The sequence below is a fragment of the Nematolebias whitei genome, chromosome 13, assembly GCF_014905685.2.
Source record: "Nematolebias whitei isolate Nwh7 chromosome 13, NemWhi1, whole genome shotgun sequence".
NCBI lineage: Eukaryota > Metazoa > Chordata > Actinopteri > Cyprinodontiformes > Rivulidae > Nematolebias > Nematolebias whitei.
In genome coordinates, this window is record NC_056510.1 from 18,195,737 (window position 1) to 18,213,684 (window position 17,948).

Below are 17,948 nucleotides of genomic sequence, written 5' to 3' on the forward strand. Positions count from 1 at the left end.
GTCACTGTTACAGCTGAGCCAGCAGAAAGCAGCACACCCCCAAAACAGCTCTCAAGCTCCCTTCATTAAATATTTATAACAATAATGAAACTAGTATTTCATGCATGCACAAGTTTTTAGTGTAGATTTTGTGTGAACTTCATGTATGTGTTAGGAGTCAGTCTCAGCTACTACCAGACCAAATATCACCCAAATATATTTAAAACAGACAGTGTACTAACAATATTTGTGTTTACTAAGGTAGATGAGCTGTGGCGGCCATCTTGAACCAGGCTGGCTTTAAAAGTTAATCAGTTGTAGAACTACATCCAGTAGATACTTTCTGAGAGGTTCACTGAAATAAAGCTAGTGGTACAGGGAATATTTTGCTAACAGACAGGGTTACTCCAAGAACGACACCAACAGTTTAAAGATCTCACACGATCAATTAGTGCTCAAAGGATAAATAGGGCATCACTCTCAAGTACTACCACACTGAATGAGTTGAGTAAAATTTGTCTGCTAAGGTTGATTAACTGTGAATAAGGTTAACTCCAAACGTTAATCAGTTTGTAGATGTTCATCCATTACTTTCTATCTTCTGGTACATATTTTGCTAACAGAGGCATTTACATGAATGCCTCCATCAGATCAGGCAATAGCTAACGAAACGGAAGCTGGTGATAATACATACAATAAGTTAATATTACACAAACCACACAGAGTAATTCACAAAAAATTAATACATTTTTATTCAAGAATTTGGTCATAATTCAGAATAGAAGTATAATTATAATAGTGTTACAAAAAAATACATGCAAATGTTGCAATTTTTCCCAAACATTGGGCACAGATCAAAGCCAGTATTTATACATCTAGTTTTACTTCAGTACATTAAACCACCGCAGTATTGGAGCTTGTGTATAAAGCTGTCAATATGAAATATAAGCTTATAAATTAGTTAAGCACACATGATTAATTTGAGCTTTTACGTTCATAGTTTATGTTGCTGGTATTTTGATTAATTTGGTTTAATTAAAATATTTTATTGTCGTTTACTTCTGCCGTTTCTAAAGGCTACAAGAATAATTACACCTGTAAGGTTGGACGATCAGTCAGCTCATTTCTTTGCAAGCGGGCGTTTATTCTGACAAACCTACAACAATTCACTTTTGTCAAGCTTGACGTTTGTGTAAAACAGTCTGTGCCCATCATGCGCAGGTGTTTTCTCATAAAACAGTAGTAAAATCAAATCGGCTTCAAACTTTACGTGCACAAACAGTTGTCAAATTAAAACATCGAGTTGATTCTAGAAGCGGTTGTTGTGAAACCTTTCTGTGATGCACAAGGTCTTTTTCCTCTTCATAGATTGGCTCATCGACTGAAAAACATCACGGGAGGTCCGTTCTTTCCTGCCGCCGTCCACTTAAAACAGTTTTTCCTCTTTCTGCTGAGGCTGCAGCCGTAAATTTTTACAAGCTCAACAATTTACTCCAATTACTGTCAGCTCACATTCAAATTACTGGCTCAACACGTCTAAATACTCTGCTGTGAAAACACTGAGCCAATTAAATTCTTTTTAATTTGCCTTTGCCCATTTTATATGCTCTTAATGTGTTGTTGCCATCAGCACTGCTGCATGCAGAAACGTTTTGTTAGCATTTCTTTTTACACACTACAGCCATCATCCACAGCCACTATGTAAACGAATGACTCAGCGTTTTTGGATAGGAAGCATTTGGTTGACATGTGTAGGCAATATTAAAGCGGTTTAAAGCTGGCTATGAGGTTTCTTGATGACCTCCCTCCATTTTTGGATAGGTGGGCTGCCGCTGGCCACAAGCTTTCTGAGCAGACAGCAGGGCTGCAGGTTGGGCACATCAGGGTGCACCTGGTGGTAGTGCTCCAGCCTCTCCAAGACCTTGTTCAGACCCACCATCCCAGCGTAGAACATGGGGCCTCCGTGGTGTCGGGGCCAGCCATAACCAAGCACGTAGATGACATCAATGTCTTCTGGTCCTGCAGCTATTCCGTCCTCAAGAATGCGGAAGCCCTCGTTTATCAGAGCGTACAGGCAGCGATCCAGAACCTCTTGGTGATCTATGCGGCGTGCCACCAAGCCATGTTGGCCTCTGTACTCCTCCAGAAAGCGGTGCAGCCAAGGATCAGGCACAGCTACTCGACCACCTGGTTTCTCATATTGGTACCATCCTCTACCTGTTTTCTGACCAAACCTTTGCTGCTCACAGAGCAGGTCTCCCAGCGGGCTATACCTGCGGCCTTCACGGACTCTAGCGGATGGTCCTGTTAAAGCTTCTATAGCAACCAGCCCACTTGCCTTCCTGACTTTCCAGCCCACGTCGAGCCCAGAGAGGTCTGACATTCTGAACACACCCATGGCAAACCCAAACTCCTCCAGTGCTTCATCTACCAGCTCAGGTGTTGCTCCCTCCTCCAACAGGAAGAAGGCTTGCTCCAGATAGGACTTCAGCATGCGGTTCCCCACAAAGCCGCTGCAGTTTCCGACGGCCACGCTGACTTTGTCCATTTTCTTTCCAATCTCCATGGCAGTGGCCACAGCTTGAGGGGAGGACTTTCGTCCGTACACCACCTCCAGCAGCTTCATCACATGAGCTGGTGCAAAAAAGTGCATTCCAACCACCAGCTCTGGGTTCTGGGTTTGGGCGGCCAGCTCGTCGATGTCTAATCCAGAGGTGTTTGTGCAGAGGAACGTGCCTGGTTTGCAAATGGCCGACAGCTGCTGGAAGATGGTCTTCTTCAGAGCCATGTCCTCGAACACAGCTTCGATGACCAGGTCGACATCTGTCACAGGCTGGATCTTATGGCTGTAAATGATTTTATTGAGCGATAGGGGGACCCCGCGTCTCTTAGCTCCTCGCTCCAACATGCCCGACACCGCCTGCTTTGCCTCAGTCAGCTGCTTCTCGTTGGTCTCCACTGCAACCACGGAAAACCCTGCCTGCGCAAGGGCCACAGTTATACCTCGTCCCATGGTGCCAAGCCCTGAGAAGATAAAACTTAAACACTGAGTACCACAGAAGTCCTATAAGATACCATTTACACTTTGATGATTTTAGTCAGGCAGCAAAGCTTGCTGCACTTGATGCATAAGAAGCAGAGCTTTACAAACTGTCACACATCAAATCCTCCCCGCAGGGAAGAGAGAGTTCATCCATTAAACTCTGATGAACTGTAAATGAGGGCATAGTTTCTATAGGCAACATGAAATTTGAAGATGCCACACAGCTCACTTGATGAGTCAGTGTGCTTATGTTAATTGAAAGCTCAGAACAAATTAAAAGCCCAAAGCTCTTACCAACGACAGCTGCTCTGTGTATGGGTCTGGGCTTGCTCGTGTCCCAGCGGGCACCGCTGGGCGTACTCCACCTGCCGACAACTCTCTGAGCAAAGAAACAGTACTGCAGAGCACGAGCCTGGCCTGAAGTGAGGAGCACGTTTATCAGTTCTCTCTCCTTCTCCATACCCTGGGTGTAGGGCAGCGTGGCAGCTGCACGAAGCGCCTGGACGCATGCAACAGGTGCGATGGCTCCGCGGGCACGCTGCCGCACCCGCTGCATCGCTGTTTCAAAGACGGCGTCGACATCAGGAGGGCACGGGCACGGATAGGTGCTTATTCGACGTGAATCCAGTGATTTACCTGAAAAAGAAACATTGAAGAACTTCAAACAAATGACTGGCAGTGCCAAGTTGAAAATACAGTAGTCAGTAAAAGCAAATCAAAATGTAATCTTCCATCATATGCATCTGAAAAATTCACATTTTTAACTTGAAAGTGCCTCATATTTTAATTTCCTCCACACTCTTGAAATTTTTTAAACAGCACTCAGCCACTCTGCCTATAATTCCTTTTTCAGGCACACTCAACCACTCAATCCTTACATAGTCCAGTAGTTTCTGAGAGCAGACAGATCTGAGAAACCGTTTCCAGATATACGCAGCGACTCAGCCTCTGAGCTGTCACCCTTCACCTTGAATACTGCTGCTCGGAGCAAAAGTGAAAAGCTAAGATTTGCTTCCAGGTAAATTTTCTGGTAAATTAACAATTCTTAGAGCAAAGCAGCAATAGGGAGAAATGATGGTGATTCTTGTGCGTTAACGCATAAGTTCCCGTCCTACAATAAATCTTTTATTTGGGAATTAATACGAGTAGATTTAAGTTCGATTTAAAACATCCAACACATGCCTGTACCTCCAAGCTCTGCCTCATATTAAAAATCTTATTCTTATTCAATACTTTAACAGAACACCTTAATCTAAGACTGCAGGTTTATTAGTGGTTCCTAGAGTTTCTAAAAGTAGAATGGGAGCTACCTTGGTCCTTACAGTAGTCATGCCGCTTTAGGCTCAGCGTTTCCTCACTCTGCCGCAGTTTTTACTCTCTTTACTCTCCATGCTTTTATTTGCAATAATATCTGTCATTAGCGTGCATTTTCTTTGTTTTTCTTCTCATAGAAAGTAATCTAGGCCCAACACTTCTGTGTTTGTGACTCTTTCCTGTCTTCTCAAACCACAGCCGGCTAAGGCAGATGGCTGCCCATCCTGAGCCTGGTTCTGGTTCTGCTGGAGATTTTGTCTGTTAAAAAGGAGTCGATCCTTTCCGCTGCTCAGGATGGGGAATTGAGAGGAAGTGAAGACACAATCTACTGACAATTCATAATGTTCTGTATGTGAATGCGTTATATTAAATCGCATATGGATCTGAATGAAACGTTATGATTTGTGCATTTTTATTTCTCCTGTTATGAGTTGGTGCTGGAGTTGAACAGAAATGAGGACTTCCTGCCTCCTGTTCAGATTTTACATCAGGAAACAATGAGAGCGACAGAGATGGCCACTCTGTTTGAACCTTGTTAAAAGCATCTTAATTCCCAATCCTGCCTTCTCTGATGTGATTACACGAGACAGTCGTCAGAAACCTCCACAGCTCCACTGATTTATACTCAGCTGTGGGTCTGAGTCAGAAACTGGGTCACCATGGTGAAGCGTAAAGCGCCAGCAGCTATCCCCGTTTAATATCATTCACGTTTCCCTATAATAAAAACAACAATTTCTCTAATATCATCAGTGACGAATAAATATTGAAGATTGAATTCAACAGTTGAGCGACAGCGAGGTGTGATGTGGCAGTGAGATGTGATCCCGGTGTGATTTAGGAGGCATTACTGCTGCAGTTAATCTGTAAATGGTTGAGCTGTGGATTTGCAGCGAACCGGAATCCTGGCTGCTCTGACAGATGTAGAGGGCAGATGTTGCAACCGTTGGGGTAAAAAAAAAAGAAAAAAAAGAAAAGTTAATCTCGTCACGAATGAGCCTTGAATCTGTTCGCTCGTGGTGGTCATCAAACGCCACATGAACATCAAATTCAACTCACAAACTGCTTCTCATATAAACACATGGTGTTTGTAATGTGGCATGGCATCTTAATGTGGCCGATCTGATTTATTGTTGCAAAAGCTGCACTTATACTGTTTTTTTTACATTTAAATGCAAGTTTCCTGTCCTGATCTTATACTCCATGCTTGCATATCCATCAAAAGTCAACTATGCATCCCCATTTTGCCATTAAAACCTGAGTTTTAATCCTAATATCACACCAAATTATCTTGAAAGCATAGTGTGATAAAACAATTATCCATTATCTTTTTATTGCAGAATGCTTCTATGTGCATTTTTTCATATCTAAATAGACATTTTTTAAAGAAAGTGTTTGTTTTTTGCTGTAGGCGCATTATTAAGCACAAACAGGCTTCCTGCTAATTTGAATACTTCATAAATAAGTTGCCAACCTTCAAAGATCCATCAACATACAGCGGAAGATGACATATCAGAAGTAAAAAAAGGGAAATTGATGTCATAAAAAAATCATATTTGTTTCAGGCAGATGAATCAAAAGCTCTTCTAGCACCAGGAAGCAAAATACACATTTCCCTTGTGTATGCTAAGACACAAAAACCACACAGCAGAGTGGGCGTTAAGGGTTTAGTTCACTGTAAAAGAATAGAGACAAGCTCAAGTAAAAGGAATAGAAGAATTCACTAACTGTGCTTCTTTTTGTTTCCTGCTAAATGTGTGATAAGTGCTCTCATTTCTGTTTGTTAAACATAGACACAAAAACAGAAGCCAAGTGTCAGCCTAGTGCCCTACATTTAAAAACTAAAAATCTGTTTTTCTTTTGTAACAACACAAGAAATCTAAACAGAGCGGCTCATATCTTCTGATATGCGGTTCTATGGAAAGGTTATGAACAGTTCATATCTTATCTGCTGTAGATAGATCTTTGAATTACCTGAAGTTGGAGATATACAGTTCAGTTGTGACTAGATTGACAAGCTAATGACAAATTTGAGCTAGGCCAAGACCGAAGTGAATTGCTGTGTGAAAACAATGCTGATATTAACTTCACAGTTCTTCACATTAATGTTTTTTGATTAACCTAAAAAAATATATATATATAGGGTTTATTACCGGTAATTACTTCCTTTGGTGACATCAGTCACATGATTAGTATGGAGAAGAGGGCAGAAGTCTTCCTCCTGGCTAGCCAAACAAGAGCTGTTTTTAATTGTTTTTCAGGCTTATAAGACAACTCTTTCTCAAAAATGTCAAACTGGTGTGAAAACAGGCTATAACAGAAATTATTAAACCTTTACACTTAACACCAGTGCACTGGAAGTTGAGTTACCCTTTGGACTGACTAGACGCGCCGATACAGTGGACTGATATGTACAGAAGCTTCAGGGAGCCAACATTGACAAAGTACAGTAACATGGATGTTGTTTGGTTGAAAATAAATTAAACAAATGTGTCATACAAATGTGTAAAGTTTAAATATCACCTAATGTAGCCTCCTTTCTTACAAGAATGTCATTTTTGAAAAATAACTGCTTTATAGTCTGAAATATTATATAAAATGGGCTCTTGTTTGGTTAGCTATTAGTCTAGCCTGAAGAAAAAAAAATCTGTGTTCTGTCAGTTATGTTATCACTGATAAGATACTATTAATAACTATTTGATAGAACATCAATTTAAAATGGTCATAATATCATGTTAAGCTTTATTTCTTCAAATTGAAATTGTTTAAAGAGAGTCGTCTTCCATCCATTCATTATCTTCCACTTGTTCCAAAGTTGGGTCGCAGGGGCAGCGGCTTGAGCAGGGAGGTCCCGACATCTCTTTCCACAGCCACCTCTTCCAGCTCTTCTGGGAGGACTGCAAGGTGGTCCCAGGCCAACCAAGAGACTTAGCCTCTCCAGCGTGTCCTGGGTCTTTCCGGGGTCTCCTCCCAGTTGGACATACCCGAAGCACCTCCCTAGAGAGACGCCCAGGGAGCATCCTTACCAGATGCCCAAACCACCTCAATTGGAGCTTCTCCATGTGGAGGAGCAGTGTTTCTACTCCGAGTCTTTCCCGTATAACTGAACTTCTCACCCTATCTCTAAGGGAAAGTCCAGCAACCCTTCGGAGGAAACTCATTTCAGCTGCCTGTATCTACGATCTCATTCTTTCAGTCACTACCCAGAGCTTATGACCATAGGTGAGGGTAGGAACGTAGACTGACGGGTAAACAGAGAGCTTTGCCTTACAGCTCAGCTCCCTCTTTACCACAATGGACCAGTACAGAGTCTGCAATACTGCAGAAGACGCACCAATCCATCTGTCAATCTCAAGCTCCATTCTTCCCTCATTCATGAACAAAACCCCAAAATACTTGAACACCTCCACTTGAGGCAGAACCTCACCCTCGACCAGAAGAGAGCAATCCATCTTTTCCGACTGAGGACCATGGCCTCATATTGGGAGATGCTGATTCTCATCCCAGCTGCTTCACACTTGGCTGTAAACTGCTCCAGTGAGAGATGAAAATAACGGTACGATGACGCCAACAGGACCACATCATCTGCATATATCAGAGAAGGAATCCTGAGGCTACCGAACCAGAAACCCTCCACCCCCTGGCTGCACCAAGAAATTCTGTCCATAAAAGTTATGAACAGAATCGGTAACAACGGGCAGTCCTGGTGGAGTCCAACTCCCACCATGAAGGGGTCTGACTTACTGACAGCAATGTGAACCAAGCTCTCACACTGCTTGTATAGGGACTGAACAGCCCATAGCAACGGTTCCCCAATCTCGTACTCATGGAGCACCACCCCACTGTACCCCGAGGAACATGGTCGAATGCCTTCGCCAAGTCTACAAAACACATGCAGACTGGATGGGCAAACCCCCATGGCTCCTCGAGGACTCTAGTGAGGGTAAAGAGCTGGTCCATTGTTCCAAGGCCAGGACTGAACCCGCATTGCTCCTGGATCTGAGATTCGACCAATGACTGGACTCGCTTCTCCAGTACCCCTGAATTGACCTTACCAGGGAGTATGAGTAGAGTGATGCCCCTATAATTGGAGCACACCCTCTGGTCCTTCTTTTTGAAGAGGGGAACCACCACCCCAGTCTGCCAATCCAGTGGCACTGCCCCCAATGTCCATGTGATGTTGCAAAGGCATGTCAAGCAAGACAGCCCCACAACATCCAGAGCCTTTAGGAAATCAGGGCAAATCTTGTCCAGAGCCCTGCTGCTGCGTAGCTTTTTAACTATTTTGGTAACCTCAGCCACGGTTATGGACAGATCAACCCCAAAGTCCCCTGGCACAGCTTCCTCCATGGAAGACGTGCTGGTGAGATTGAGAAGGTACAAGAAGTATTCCTTCCACCTCCTGACATCATCACTGGTTGAGATCAACAGCACCCCACCTTCACTGAACACAATGCTACTAAAGTGCTGCTTTCCCCTCCTCAGCCGCCTGATGGTTTGCCAGAATTTCCATAAAGCCAATTGAGAGTCTCTATCCAAGGCCTCACCAAACTCCCCACACATTTGAGCTTTTGTCTCAGCAACAGCCAAGGCTGTGGACTGCTTGGCCCTCCGGTACTCCTCAGCTGCCTCAATAGGACTCATCTTCAGCTTGACAGCCTCTCTAACCCGTGGAGTCCACCAACGAGTTTGAGGATGGCAACCGCGAGAAGCACCAACCTAAAGAGTTATCTACAACACATAAAATTTTGTTTGTTCACAACGCCTCCTCAAAGCCTCCAATTTATCACTTTATACATTTTGTTTTTCATTTGAGCTGAGCCCACTGGTGTTCTCGCTCAGTTTTACAGTTACATAAATCTGAATGAACTTCTTTGCAAGGAAAGAGAAAGCTTTCCTCCAAAGCTGCAGGGACGAGGCACACTTCAGGAATCCACTTGGTGCGTAAATGAGTCAGACTCACGTGCAGGCGGCAGTCCTCATCCTCCTAAATGACTGCTGAGAGCCCATTATTAATATTCTAAGAAAGTTTGTCTCTTTTCGCCCTTTTGAATAATACAGCAAAAGCAGTGAAGACATCAGAGCACTTCTGACAGAGCCATGAAACATTGATGGATTCTGTGTTGGAGGATCTGTCTGCCGTGTCTTCTGCTTCCCTTGACTTCCAAAGCCTATGTGTCAACACTTCTTGATGTCAGACTTGCCTAAAATAACCGCTCTAGGAGGACTTTCTCCTTCATGCCCGGAGTTGTTGTTTCTTTAAGCTAGAGAAGAGAGTTTCCATCATTCCATACAGAACCCTGTGCTTAGTTTTGCTGCATCTTACCTGCAATACTCAATGCAAACTTGACAGCTGCATCCACAGCGTTGCGTTCAGTGACCTCGTCGACTATCCCAAGCTGCAGAGCCTCGGTAGCGGTCACATGACGACCTGTGGGACAGACCAAAGTCTAGCTGATGAATGACAAAAGTATAATGCACTAATTGTAATTCAAATGCAATTAAAAACTACTGAACAATTATTTCAACACTTTAAAAGACATTTAAATGTTGGGAGTTTCAGTTTTTCTTAACATATGTGTCAAATAATCAGAGCAGGAGAGAATCTCAAGAAGCATCTTTGCAAGAAGGTTAAAACTATGCTGACACCTACTGGTCATCAGATAAATGTGTTTTACCAATGGTTGATGCTGTTCTTTACTGAAAAATTAGAAAATGTGGCATAATCATCTAAAACACATTTACAGCCATATAGCTTTCTGACTGCATTAACAGGCAAGTAACCTGTTCAGGTATGTAATGAACATAACTCGCACAGCAGGGGGAAAGGATGTGAACTTCTTCAGATTAAAGACTCGGAAACTCCTTTTACGGCAACAACGTCCAGATGTTTCCTGTAGCTGTTAAAGGAAAACTTTGTAACATTGCTACTAACAAGACTATACGATTTATAGAAACATTACACAAAATAAAATATTTGTTTGGGTTGTGAACTAAAACCTAAGATGGGTTGAAGTAGAACATTTTCAGCATTTTGCTGGAAATTACCTATGAGGTTTTGCATCAACGAATCCCTCTTCAGGGCAGGAACTGCTGTTCTGACATTTTTCTGTAAAAATCTGTTTTGAAATATAATTTTTACTTCACAGTCACCTCGATGAGTGAATACAGGCCCAAATGGAGCCTGACTCAGTGGATGTTTTATATTGGAACTGTCACTTTCATTATGCATTTAGTTTATTTTGCTCTGTCACTTAAAATTTTAAAAATTCAAACAAGTAGTTATTCACAGTATTTTTTTTAATACAACATGCTGCTCTTTTTGAATGATGATGTTCCCATTTAAAGTAAAATCATATGATGCCAACATTCTTTGTTTAAATGTTTTGAGAGATTTTTCTGGATGCTCACCCACAAGCAGCAACAAAATGAAAGTTTAATAAGTAAAAGTTTAACAACACAGACACATTTTCTTTCAACGTACAAATGAACACAGTAGCATTTTTCAGCTTCAATCATTTCCACAGTGCTTTCTCTAAACTCTTTAACGTATTATTGTCTTTAATGCACCAGTTTAAAAAAAATCAGACCGAGAAGTGTCAAATTATTTTGTAAGACTATCTATAAGGGAAACTCTACACTCACAATGAAGGCCAAAGAGGAGATACATGGATGCCGTTAGAGAAGGAGGTAGATATGAGGACAGAGGATGCAGAGGACAGAGATGGACTCACTGTGGAAACTCCTGAAGAGGGGAAATCCAAAAGAAGAAGATCTGACTCTACTCATGTTATAGGAAACTGTTTGCACATTATAGGATTATTTGGGCTTTTATTGACATGAAGATGGACCATAAGAATCGACTGATCAATGTTAAAATTTGGTTAATTCCAAATTTCTCTAAAAAAGCGGCACATGGCTTATTTTCTAACCTGTGGTGATGAGCTCTAAAGCAGCTGGGATACCGATGAGCCTCGGCAGACGCTGGGATCCCCCTGCACCAGGTAGCAAACCCAGAGTCACCTCCGGAAGTCCAAGTTTGGCCTGAAAACACCAAAATGGCACAAAATAGAACAGTGACTATATTTAGAACAACAGACAGCAATGTTCAGATATTAATCTGAATAAAACCTCCACCTGAAAAAGCCACTGCCATGCAAAAAGCTTTGTCTGTTTCAGTCACAAAGAGAGAAATGTGGATATATCTCTACGGCCTTTTTCTTTGTTTATTTGAACTTGTTTTTATCGCCTGAGTTTATTAGATCTGACAGCAGCACCCGCAGCCTCAAAGAGTCAGTAGACGAAGACTGAGAGGAAAAGAAGATGTGTTTTTGAGAGAAGGAAGAAACAAAAGTAAAGTTTTGCATTTGGAGAAATTTGAAAACAATTAGAGGTCAATCAACAAAGTGTTTTAATAGCTAATGCTAATTTTTAAAAATCAAAACAATCAATGTCAAACTTATGAAGCCATTTTTTTTTTTTTTTGGCCTTTAAATATAATTAACTAAAATTCACAAATATTGCACTTCACTGAAGGTTCTTAATGGTGTTGTTGAAGCACTGGATGCTAAGGATTATTGTGCTGCACTTTTCTTAGATCTGTCTAAAGCGTTTGACACTGTGGATCATAACATCTTGTGTCATAAACTCTCAGAAATTGGTTTCTCAGAACGGACCATTGGTTGGTTCTCTAACTATCTCTCAGATCGGAGGCAATGTGTTCAACATAATGGTACTTCCTCCAGTTATTTAACAGTCAACAATGGTGTACCACAAGGCTCAGTCTTAGGACACACCCTCTTTACAATCTACATACATAACGTAGATAAAAACATCCCTAATGCATCCATACATTTCTATGCTGATGACACAGTTGTTTATTGTCGAGCTAAAACAGTTGATAAGGCTTTCCAGCTTTTGCAATCTGCATTTAACATCATCCAGTCTGATTTGTTCCGCCTCAAAAACTTGTCCTAAATGCCGACAAAACCAAAGGGATGCTTTTTTCAAACAGGAAGTCGGTCCCAGCAGTTCTTCCTCTGATTTTATCCTCAAATGATGTCCCCATTGAGTTTGTTGATTCCTATAAATATTTGGGTATCTTGGTCGACTCGCATCTTTCTTTTAAGCTCCATGTGGAAATCCTAGTAAAGAAAATGAAAGTTAAACTGGGTTTCTTTTTCAGAAACAGATCCAGTCTAACTCTGAATGCTAGGAAACGCCTTGTATCTGTGACTTTCCTTCCCTTCATTGATTACGGTGACATTATTTACATGAACGCTCCCACAAGAACCCTGCAGATGTTGGATGCTGTCTATCATGGTGCACTAAGATTCATAACTGGCTGTGATTATCGTACCCACCACTGCACCCTGTATTCACTGGTTAACTGGACATCATTAACTTCACGCAGACTCTCTCACTGGTATATTTTCCATCTTTAAATCACTTCTTGGTCAGTTGCCTTCATACATCTCCTCCTACATGTCTCTGCGTGAGTGCAGCTACAGCGGACGCTCTCAGGACATTATTACCTGCAGTGTTCCCTCAGTGAGAACTGAACTAGGCAAAAGGGCCTTCTCCTACTCCGCTCCCGTTTCCTGGAATATCTTACAAAAAGACCTGAAGCTCTCGACCTTGTCCTCTCTAAGTGGCTTTAAAAATCTGTTGGACTCCTGGCAAGGACCAATGCAGACATGTTCCTGTTTTTAGTTTTCTACATTCGCCTTATAATCTAGCTGTTTTGTTACTTTTTGCCATCTTATTTGTTTTAAAAAAAAAATCTGTATGCCTTTTATAACTGTCTATTGTTGTCGCTGTTGTCCATTGTTGTCATCATTCTTTGTTGAAATCAGGTCTCTCTTGTAAATGAGTCCTCGAGGCTCAATGGGATTTACCTGTCTAAATAAAGGTTGAATGAATTGCAATAAGCTAGATTTAGGAAAACTATCACTTAGACACTGATGCAGCTCAACACTTTCATCACCAGCACACTAACAGAGCCAGACAGCGTGAACTCACCTTAGAGTGAGCGATACGATAGTGACAACCGAGCGCCAACTCGAGGCCCCCGCCTAACGCGATCCCCTCGATGGCTGCCACCACCGGTTTGGCTGCTGACTCAATTCGATGGATCAGTGGTACCAGATCAGGTCCGCGCACGTTTGATCCAAACTCCTTGATGTCCGCACCTGTTAGGCAAAAACGCACCATCAGAAGGTAAAACTTCAAAGATAGAAATAACTGACTGTAAAATGAACTGTACATAATTTTACTACATATTTTAGTCTTACAATTATCCCACGTTTCACCATAACACAGCAACAAAAGGTATAGTGAGAATATAAAAGGGTCTGAGGCCACAAAGTTGTGTCAGTATTGTGATGTTACAGAGAAATGTTCATACCTCCACAGAACTTTCCATTCTGACCACAGATGACCACAGACGTCACCTCGGGTTCACTGAGAGCTCGCTCCATCGTGTTAAGAATACTCTGCCTCACTGCCGCACTGCAACCATAAAAACACGTTTGTTATACTGCTCTGTGTGCGTTTACATTTTTAGTTAACTTGTACAATACATGAAAAGTCTTGAATCATCCCTCAGTTCTTCACTTTTGCTTTACAAGAAGCCAGACCTTCTTGGTTGCACAGCTGCAGAAAGAAAAGCTTTGCAGAGAGTGGTGAAGGCTGCACAGAAGACTGTTGGTGTCAGTCTCCCCACCATCACAGACATCTACACCTCCAGATACAGGAAGAGGGCCATCTGCATCATGAAGGACCCCACTCATCCAGCACACACACTTTTTGCCCTGCTCCCCTCAGGAAGGAGGTTAAAGAGCATTAAGTGTAGAACCACTAGACTCAGGAACAGCTTCTACCCTGAGGCTGTTAGACTCATGAATATCTAACCAGGATAACCTGTGAAATAGTCACATCATGTTGCTGCTGATCTGTTTCATGTTGCTGCTGATCTAGTTCATGTTGCTGTGTTCATTCGTACTCATCTGCTCACACAGACTCATGTTCATGCTCCTGTTCGACATATTGTTTTTGTACTACTAGTGCTTAGTGTATTTTTAGTTGTTCTTTTTTAGTTCACATCTTGGATCTTATTCCTGTTTTTATTTTACATTTTATACTTTTGTTGGATGTAAGTGGGACCCTGTCTACATAATTTCGTTCCACCACATGAACCAGATGTGGTGCGAATGACAAATAAAGAAACTCTGACTCTTATATAAATCTTTCACTGTGGTCTTGATCGATAGATCTCTTGTCTTCCTGAGAGTCTTTCAAAGTTTTACTTTGGACTTTAGTTGATTTTTCACTATCTTCAGTCCAACACCTGACTGTCTTTCAGAATAATGTGTTTTAATTGAAGTTATTTAACTCTGACCTGTGGATCAATCAGAAATCATCAATAATAAAGTCTTGTGTCAGGTCTTCCCTGGATCTGTTTCTGTCTCTTTAAGTACTCTCTGCTGTGGACAGTATTTTTTATATGTGACACTTCTTCTTTTGTCCTGCACTTGTTCACTTTCCTCTTTTTTTTTTTTTTTTTTTTTTTTAACACACACTGAAAAATAAGTTATAATTAGATACAAGGACTTGACAAAAAATGAGTGAGAAAGCAGCAAAAGATTAAATATTTTTTTTTCCAATACCCCCGGTAAGTCTGAGTACATATTAACACCACTAAAGATTACAAAAGATTATGGCTTCTTAGAACCCAGTCCTTGAAGTAAAGCAAACTGTTTGCAGTCTGTCATTCCAGACGAGTTTTAAACTAAGCTCATCTTAGGTTGAGAAATGACAAATTTGCATTTGTTTCAGTCAAATTTAAAAAAATAACATGCACATGATTTCTTACAATACAAGCTCCGACTAGGTGTTGATGACCAGACGACCTCTCAGAGTGTGTATTGTGAATGACTCTCAGCTACAACCACGTCAAATTTCAGCTCAATATCTTTAAAACTGACTGAGTTGAAGCCAGTTTTATGTTGGATAAGGACAATCAGCTGTGGCAGCCATCTTGAAAAGGCTCGACTCTAAAAGTTAAATCAGTTGTAGATGCACATCAGTGAGTTTCGTAAACATTCTCTCAGCCAAACAGCAAGAAGTAAATAATTGATTATTGTGTTCTGCAGTAGCACACTCAGAGAGATGGTTTAGTCTTCCAGGTGATGGGCAAGATAAGAAATCTCTAACCAGTTTATTGCATATTCAAGACAAAAGGTGAAAGTACAATTCAGTCTCTTAACCTGAATATAAAGTACAACAAATAAAACACTGTCATTAATAAACACACACACTACAAGCAAAAAGTATGCAAATCATCAAAGTAATAATTACTTATTGTGCCACAAACTGACAGTCTTGTAGTAATGTGATGCATGACTATGCTTTTTGAACTTAGCAACATTACATGAAGGCAGGTGAGTTGTCTTAATGTTTGTATTCAACAAATCAAACTTAAATTGTATGACCAGATTCTGTAGGTTTAAACTGTAAAATAATTCTCACACAAATGATGTACAACATTTCTCTCCAACACTGAAACACAAAAGTGCCTAAAGCTCATTTTTACCAGTCCCACAGATGCATAAAAAAACTATATTAAAGAAAAGAAAAAAAAAACTGTTTTAGTTTGTTTTTGGTCATTTGTTTGTTCGTATGTGTTGCATATTAACATAAGCTAAACATTCAAGAAATTGATTTTCAATGCTGCGTTAGTATGGAGTGATTTTATTTCGTTTTAACCAAACAGAACGGCTTCAGTCCTTTAAAAAAAAAAAAAGTTACATTGCATTTTCTATTGGAATAAAGGCTCGGACTTAGTATAACAAATGTTATTGTCTCATGACTCAACTTTTCTTGTGCCTCAGTTTCAGTACAGATTACTTTTTTCTATAATAGTACATTGCTTCAATTCATTTTACCTTCACTGTCATCGCTCTGAAGAACACAAGCAGAACCGTTACGGTCACAAAACCTTAAAGTTTTCCTTAAAAAAAATCCTAAGCAACTTAAAAGTCACATAACTAACCTCATTAAAATCATACCAACAATTAAATATACCATTTAAAATATCCTGAAGAGAATAAATACATTTAAAAAAATCTAAAATGCTATAAAATTTAATTCTTTAATACAAAGAGGATACATGTCTGGGAGCTATACATTTCTGCAGTCAGGTCACCCCTCGAGGGAATAACTATAAGTTATTGGAGTATGACAACTAGGCCCAAACCATGACACTTACTGCAAGATCTCATTTAAACAAACAAACAAACAAAACAAAAAATTGTTTTGGTGTTGCGAGTCCATGAAACACTTGTTCTAGCATCCTTTGAAGTCTCTCAAAACTCTCAGGCAAGTATGAATGGATTATTTTTGTACAGCAGCCCCCTTTGTTTGGTTTTCTCTACACGGGTGAGTCCGATAGCAGTGAACCCGGGATCTTTGGTGACCTTTGAAGCCACCTTGCTCGCTGCATGACCTTTTCTTGGTTGACCACAACAATGAAAAGCCACAACCTTTTATTTTCTTTATCTGTGGTCCAAATTCATCAAACTTGGTCTTTGTCGCCTCATCCATGCTGATAGGCCTGAGATGCTCAGAAATCTCTACTTTACTATTAACCTTTATTTAACAAGGCAAATCCCATTGAGATCACAGATCTCTTTTGCAAGGGAGTCCTGGGCCTGAAGGCAGCCTAACATGTTTTTGATCTTTTTTATTTTATTTTTATCTTCTAAACTTTGCTCTAAAGGCCAGATATTTACAATACCCTGTTCTTTAAATGAAGCAGGGTGCTCTTTCACATGATGTGACTTGAAATGTTTATCCTTAAAGTTTGTTGACTTCAACCAAACACATGCGTGCAATATTGGTTTATCTCCTTCAAAAAATAAATTAACCATTGCCTCCCTTGTAGAAATTAAGAGAAAGTATTACACTTATTTTTGTCACGACTTTTAATTGGATTAAAAAAAAACTTGAATTGCATTGAAAAGGCATATTTAAATAGCAAACAAATAAAAATGGTTATTTACTTTTAGGGTGCAGATGCATCTTCCATATTCACCTCTTACTGAGCAAAGCAAGTCAGTGTAACAAATGTGAAAGTTGTTGCACTATATTTATACTGTCAAGAAAAGTATCAAAAGTAGAAACAGCTTTGTTTACTCTTGGCTCACCTTAGTGCATTAACGGGAGGGTTTTGAAGAGTAATCACGCTTACAGACCCCGAAACTCGAGTATACAAAGCCATGATGTCGAACAACTGCTTCGAGGTCTAGCTGCAACCTTTTCTATGTGCAGATTGGACTTTGAAACTCTCTTTTTAACTGAACCACAATAAAGCGTTTGGGTTGTTTTTATTTATGTCCCTCCAGAGATCCCGTCCTAAAGATGTAATGTTGCACTGCTGCCGCCTGCTGGAGCGGGGCTAAAGTGAATACCAGATTCTTATATTTCTTGTTTATTAATTTAAATTTATTTTGACTACAATATAATTACAGTTAACTAAAGATATATAATGTAATTTATTTAATGTAACGTTACATTAACGCTGCCTGAGTGCGCATAAATATGACGTCACTGCGAC

The 17,948-nt window shown here is 40.6% G+C and overlaps 1 protein-coding gene across 1 annotated transcript; it reads right to left on the reverse strand.

Moving 5' to 3' along the window:
• Positions 1 to 1,192: 1,192 nt before the first annotated feature.
• On the reverse strand, positions 1,193 to 17,658 carry ehhadh (enoyl-CoA, hydratase/3-hydroxyacyl CoA dehydrogenase). The gene is made up of 7 exons (XM_037686396.1): positions 17,539 to 17,658; positions 13,740 to 13,843; positions 13,355 to 13,524; positions 11,266 to 11,377; positions 9,660 to 9,764; positions 3,317 to 3,658; positions 1,193 to 3,003 (listed from the first exon to the last, which is right to left on the reverse strand). The coding sequence occupies exons 1-7, from the start codon at positions 17,610 to 17,612 to the stop codon at positions 1,751 to 1,753; spliced, it is 2,160 nt and encodes a 719-aa protein (XP_037542324.1). The 5' UTR covers positions 17,613 to 17,658; the 3' UTR covers positions 1,193 to 1,750.
• Between the last annotated feature and the right edge of the window lie 290 nt (positions 17,659 to 17,948).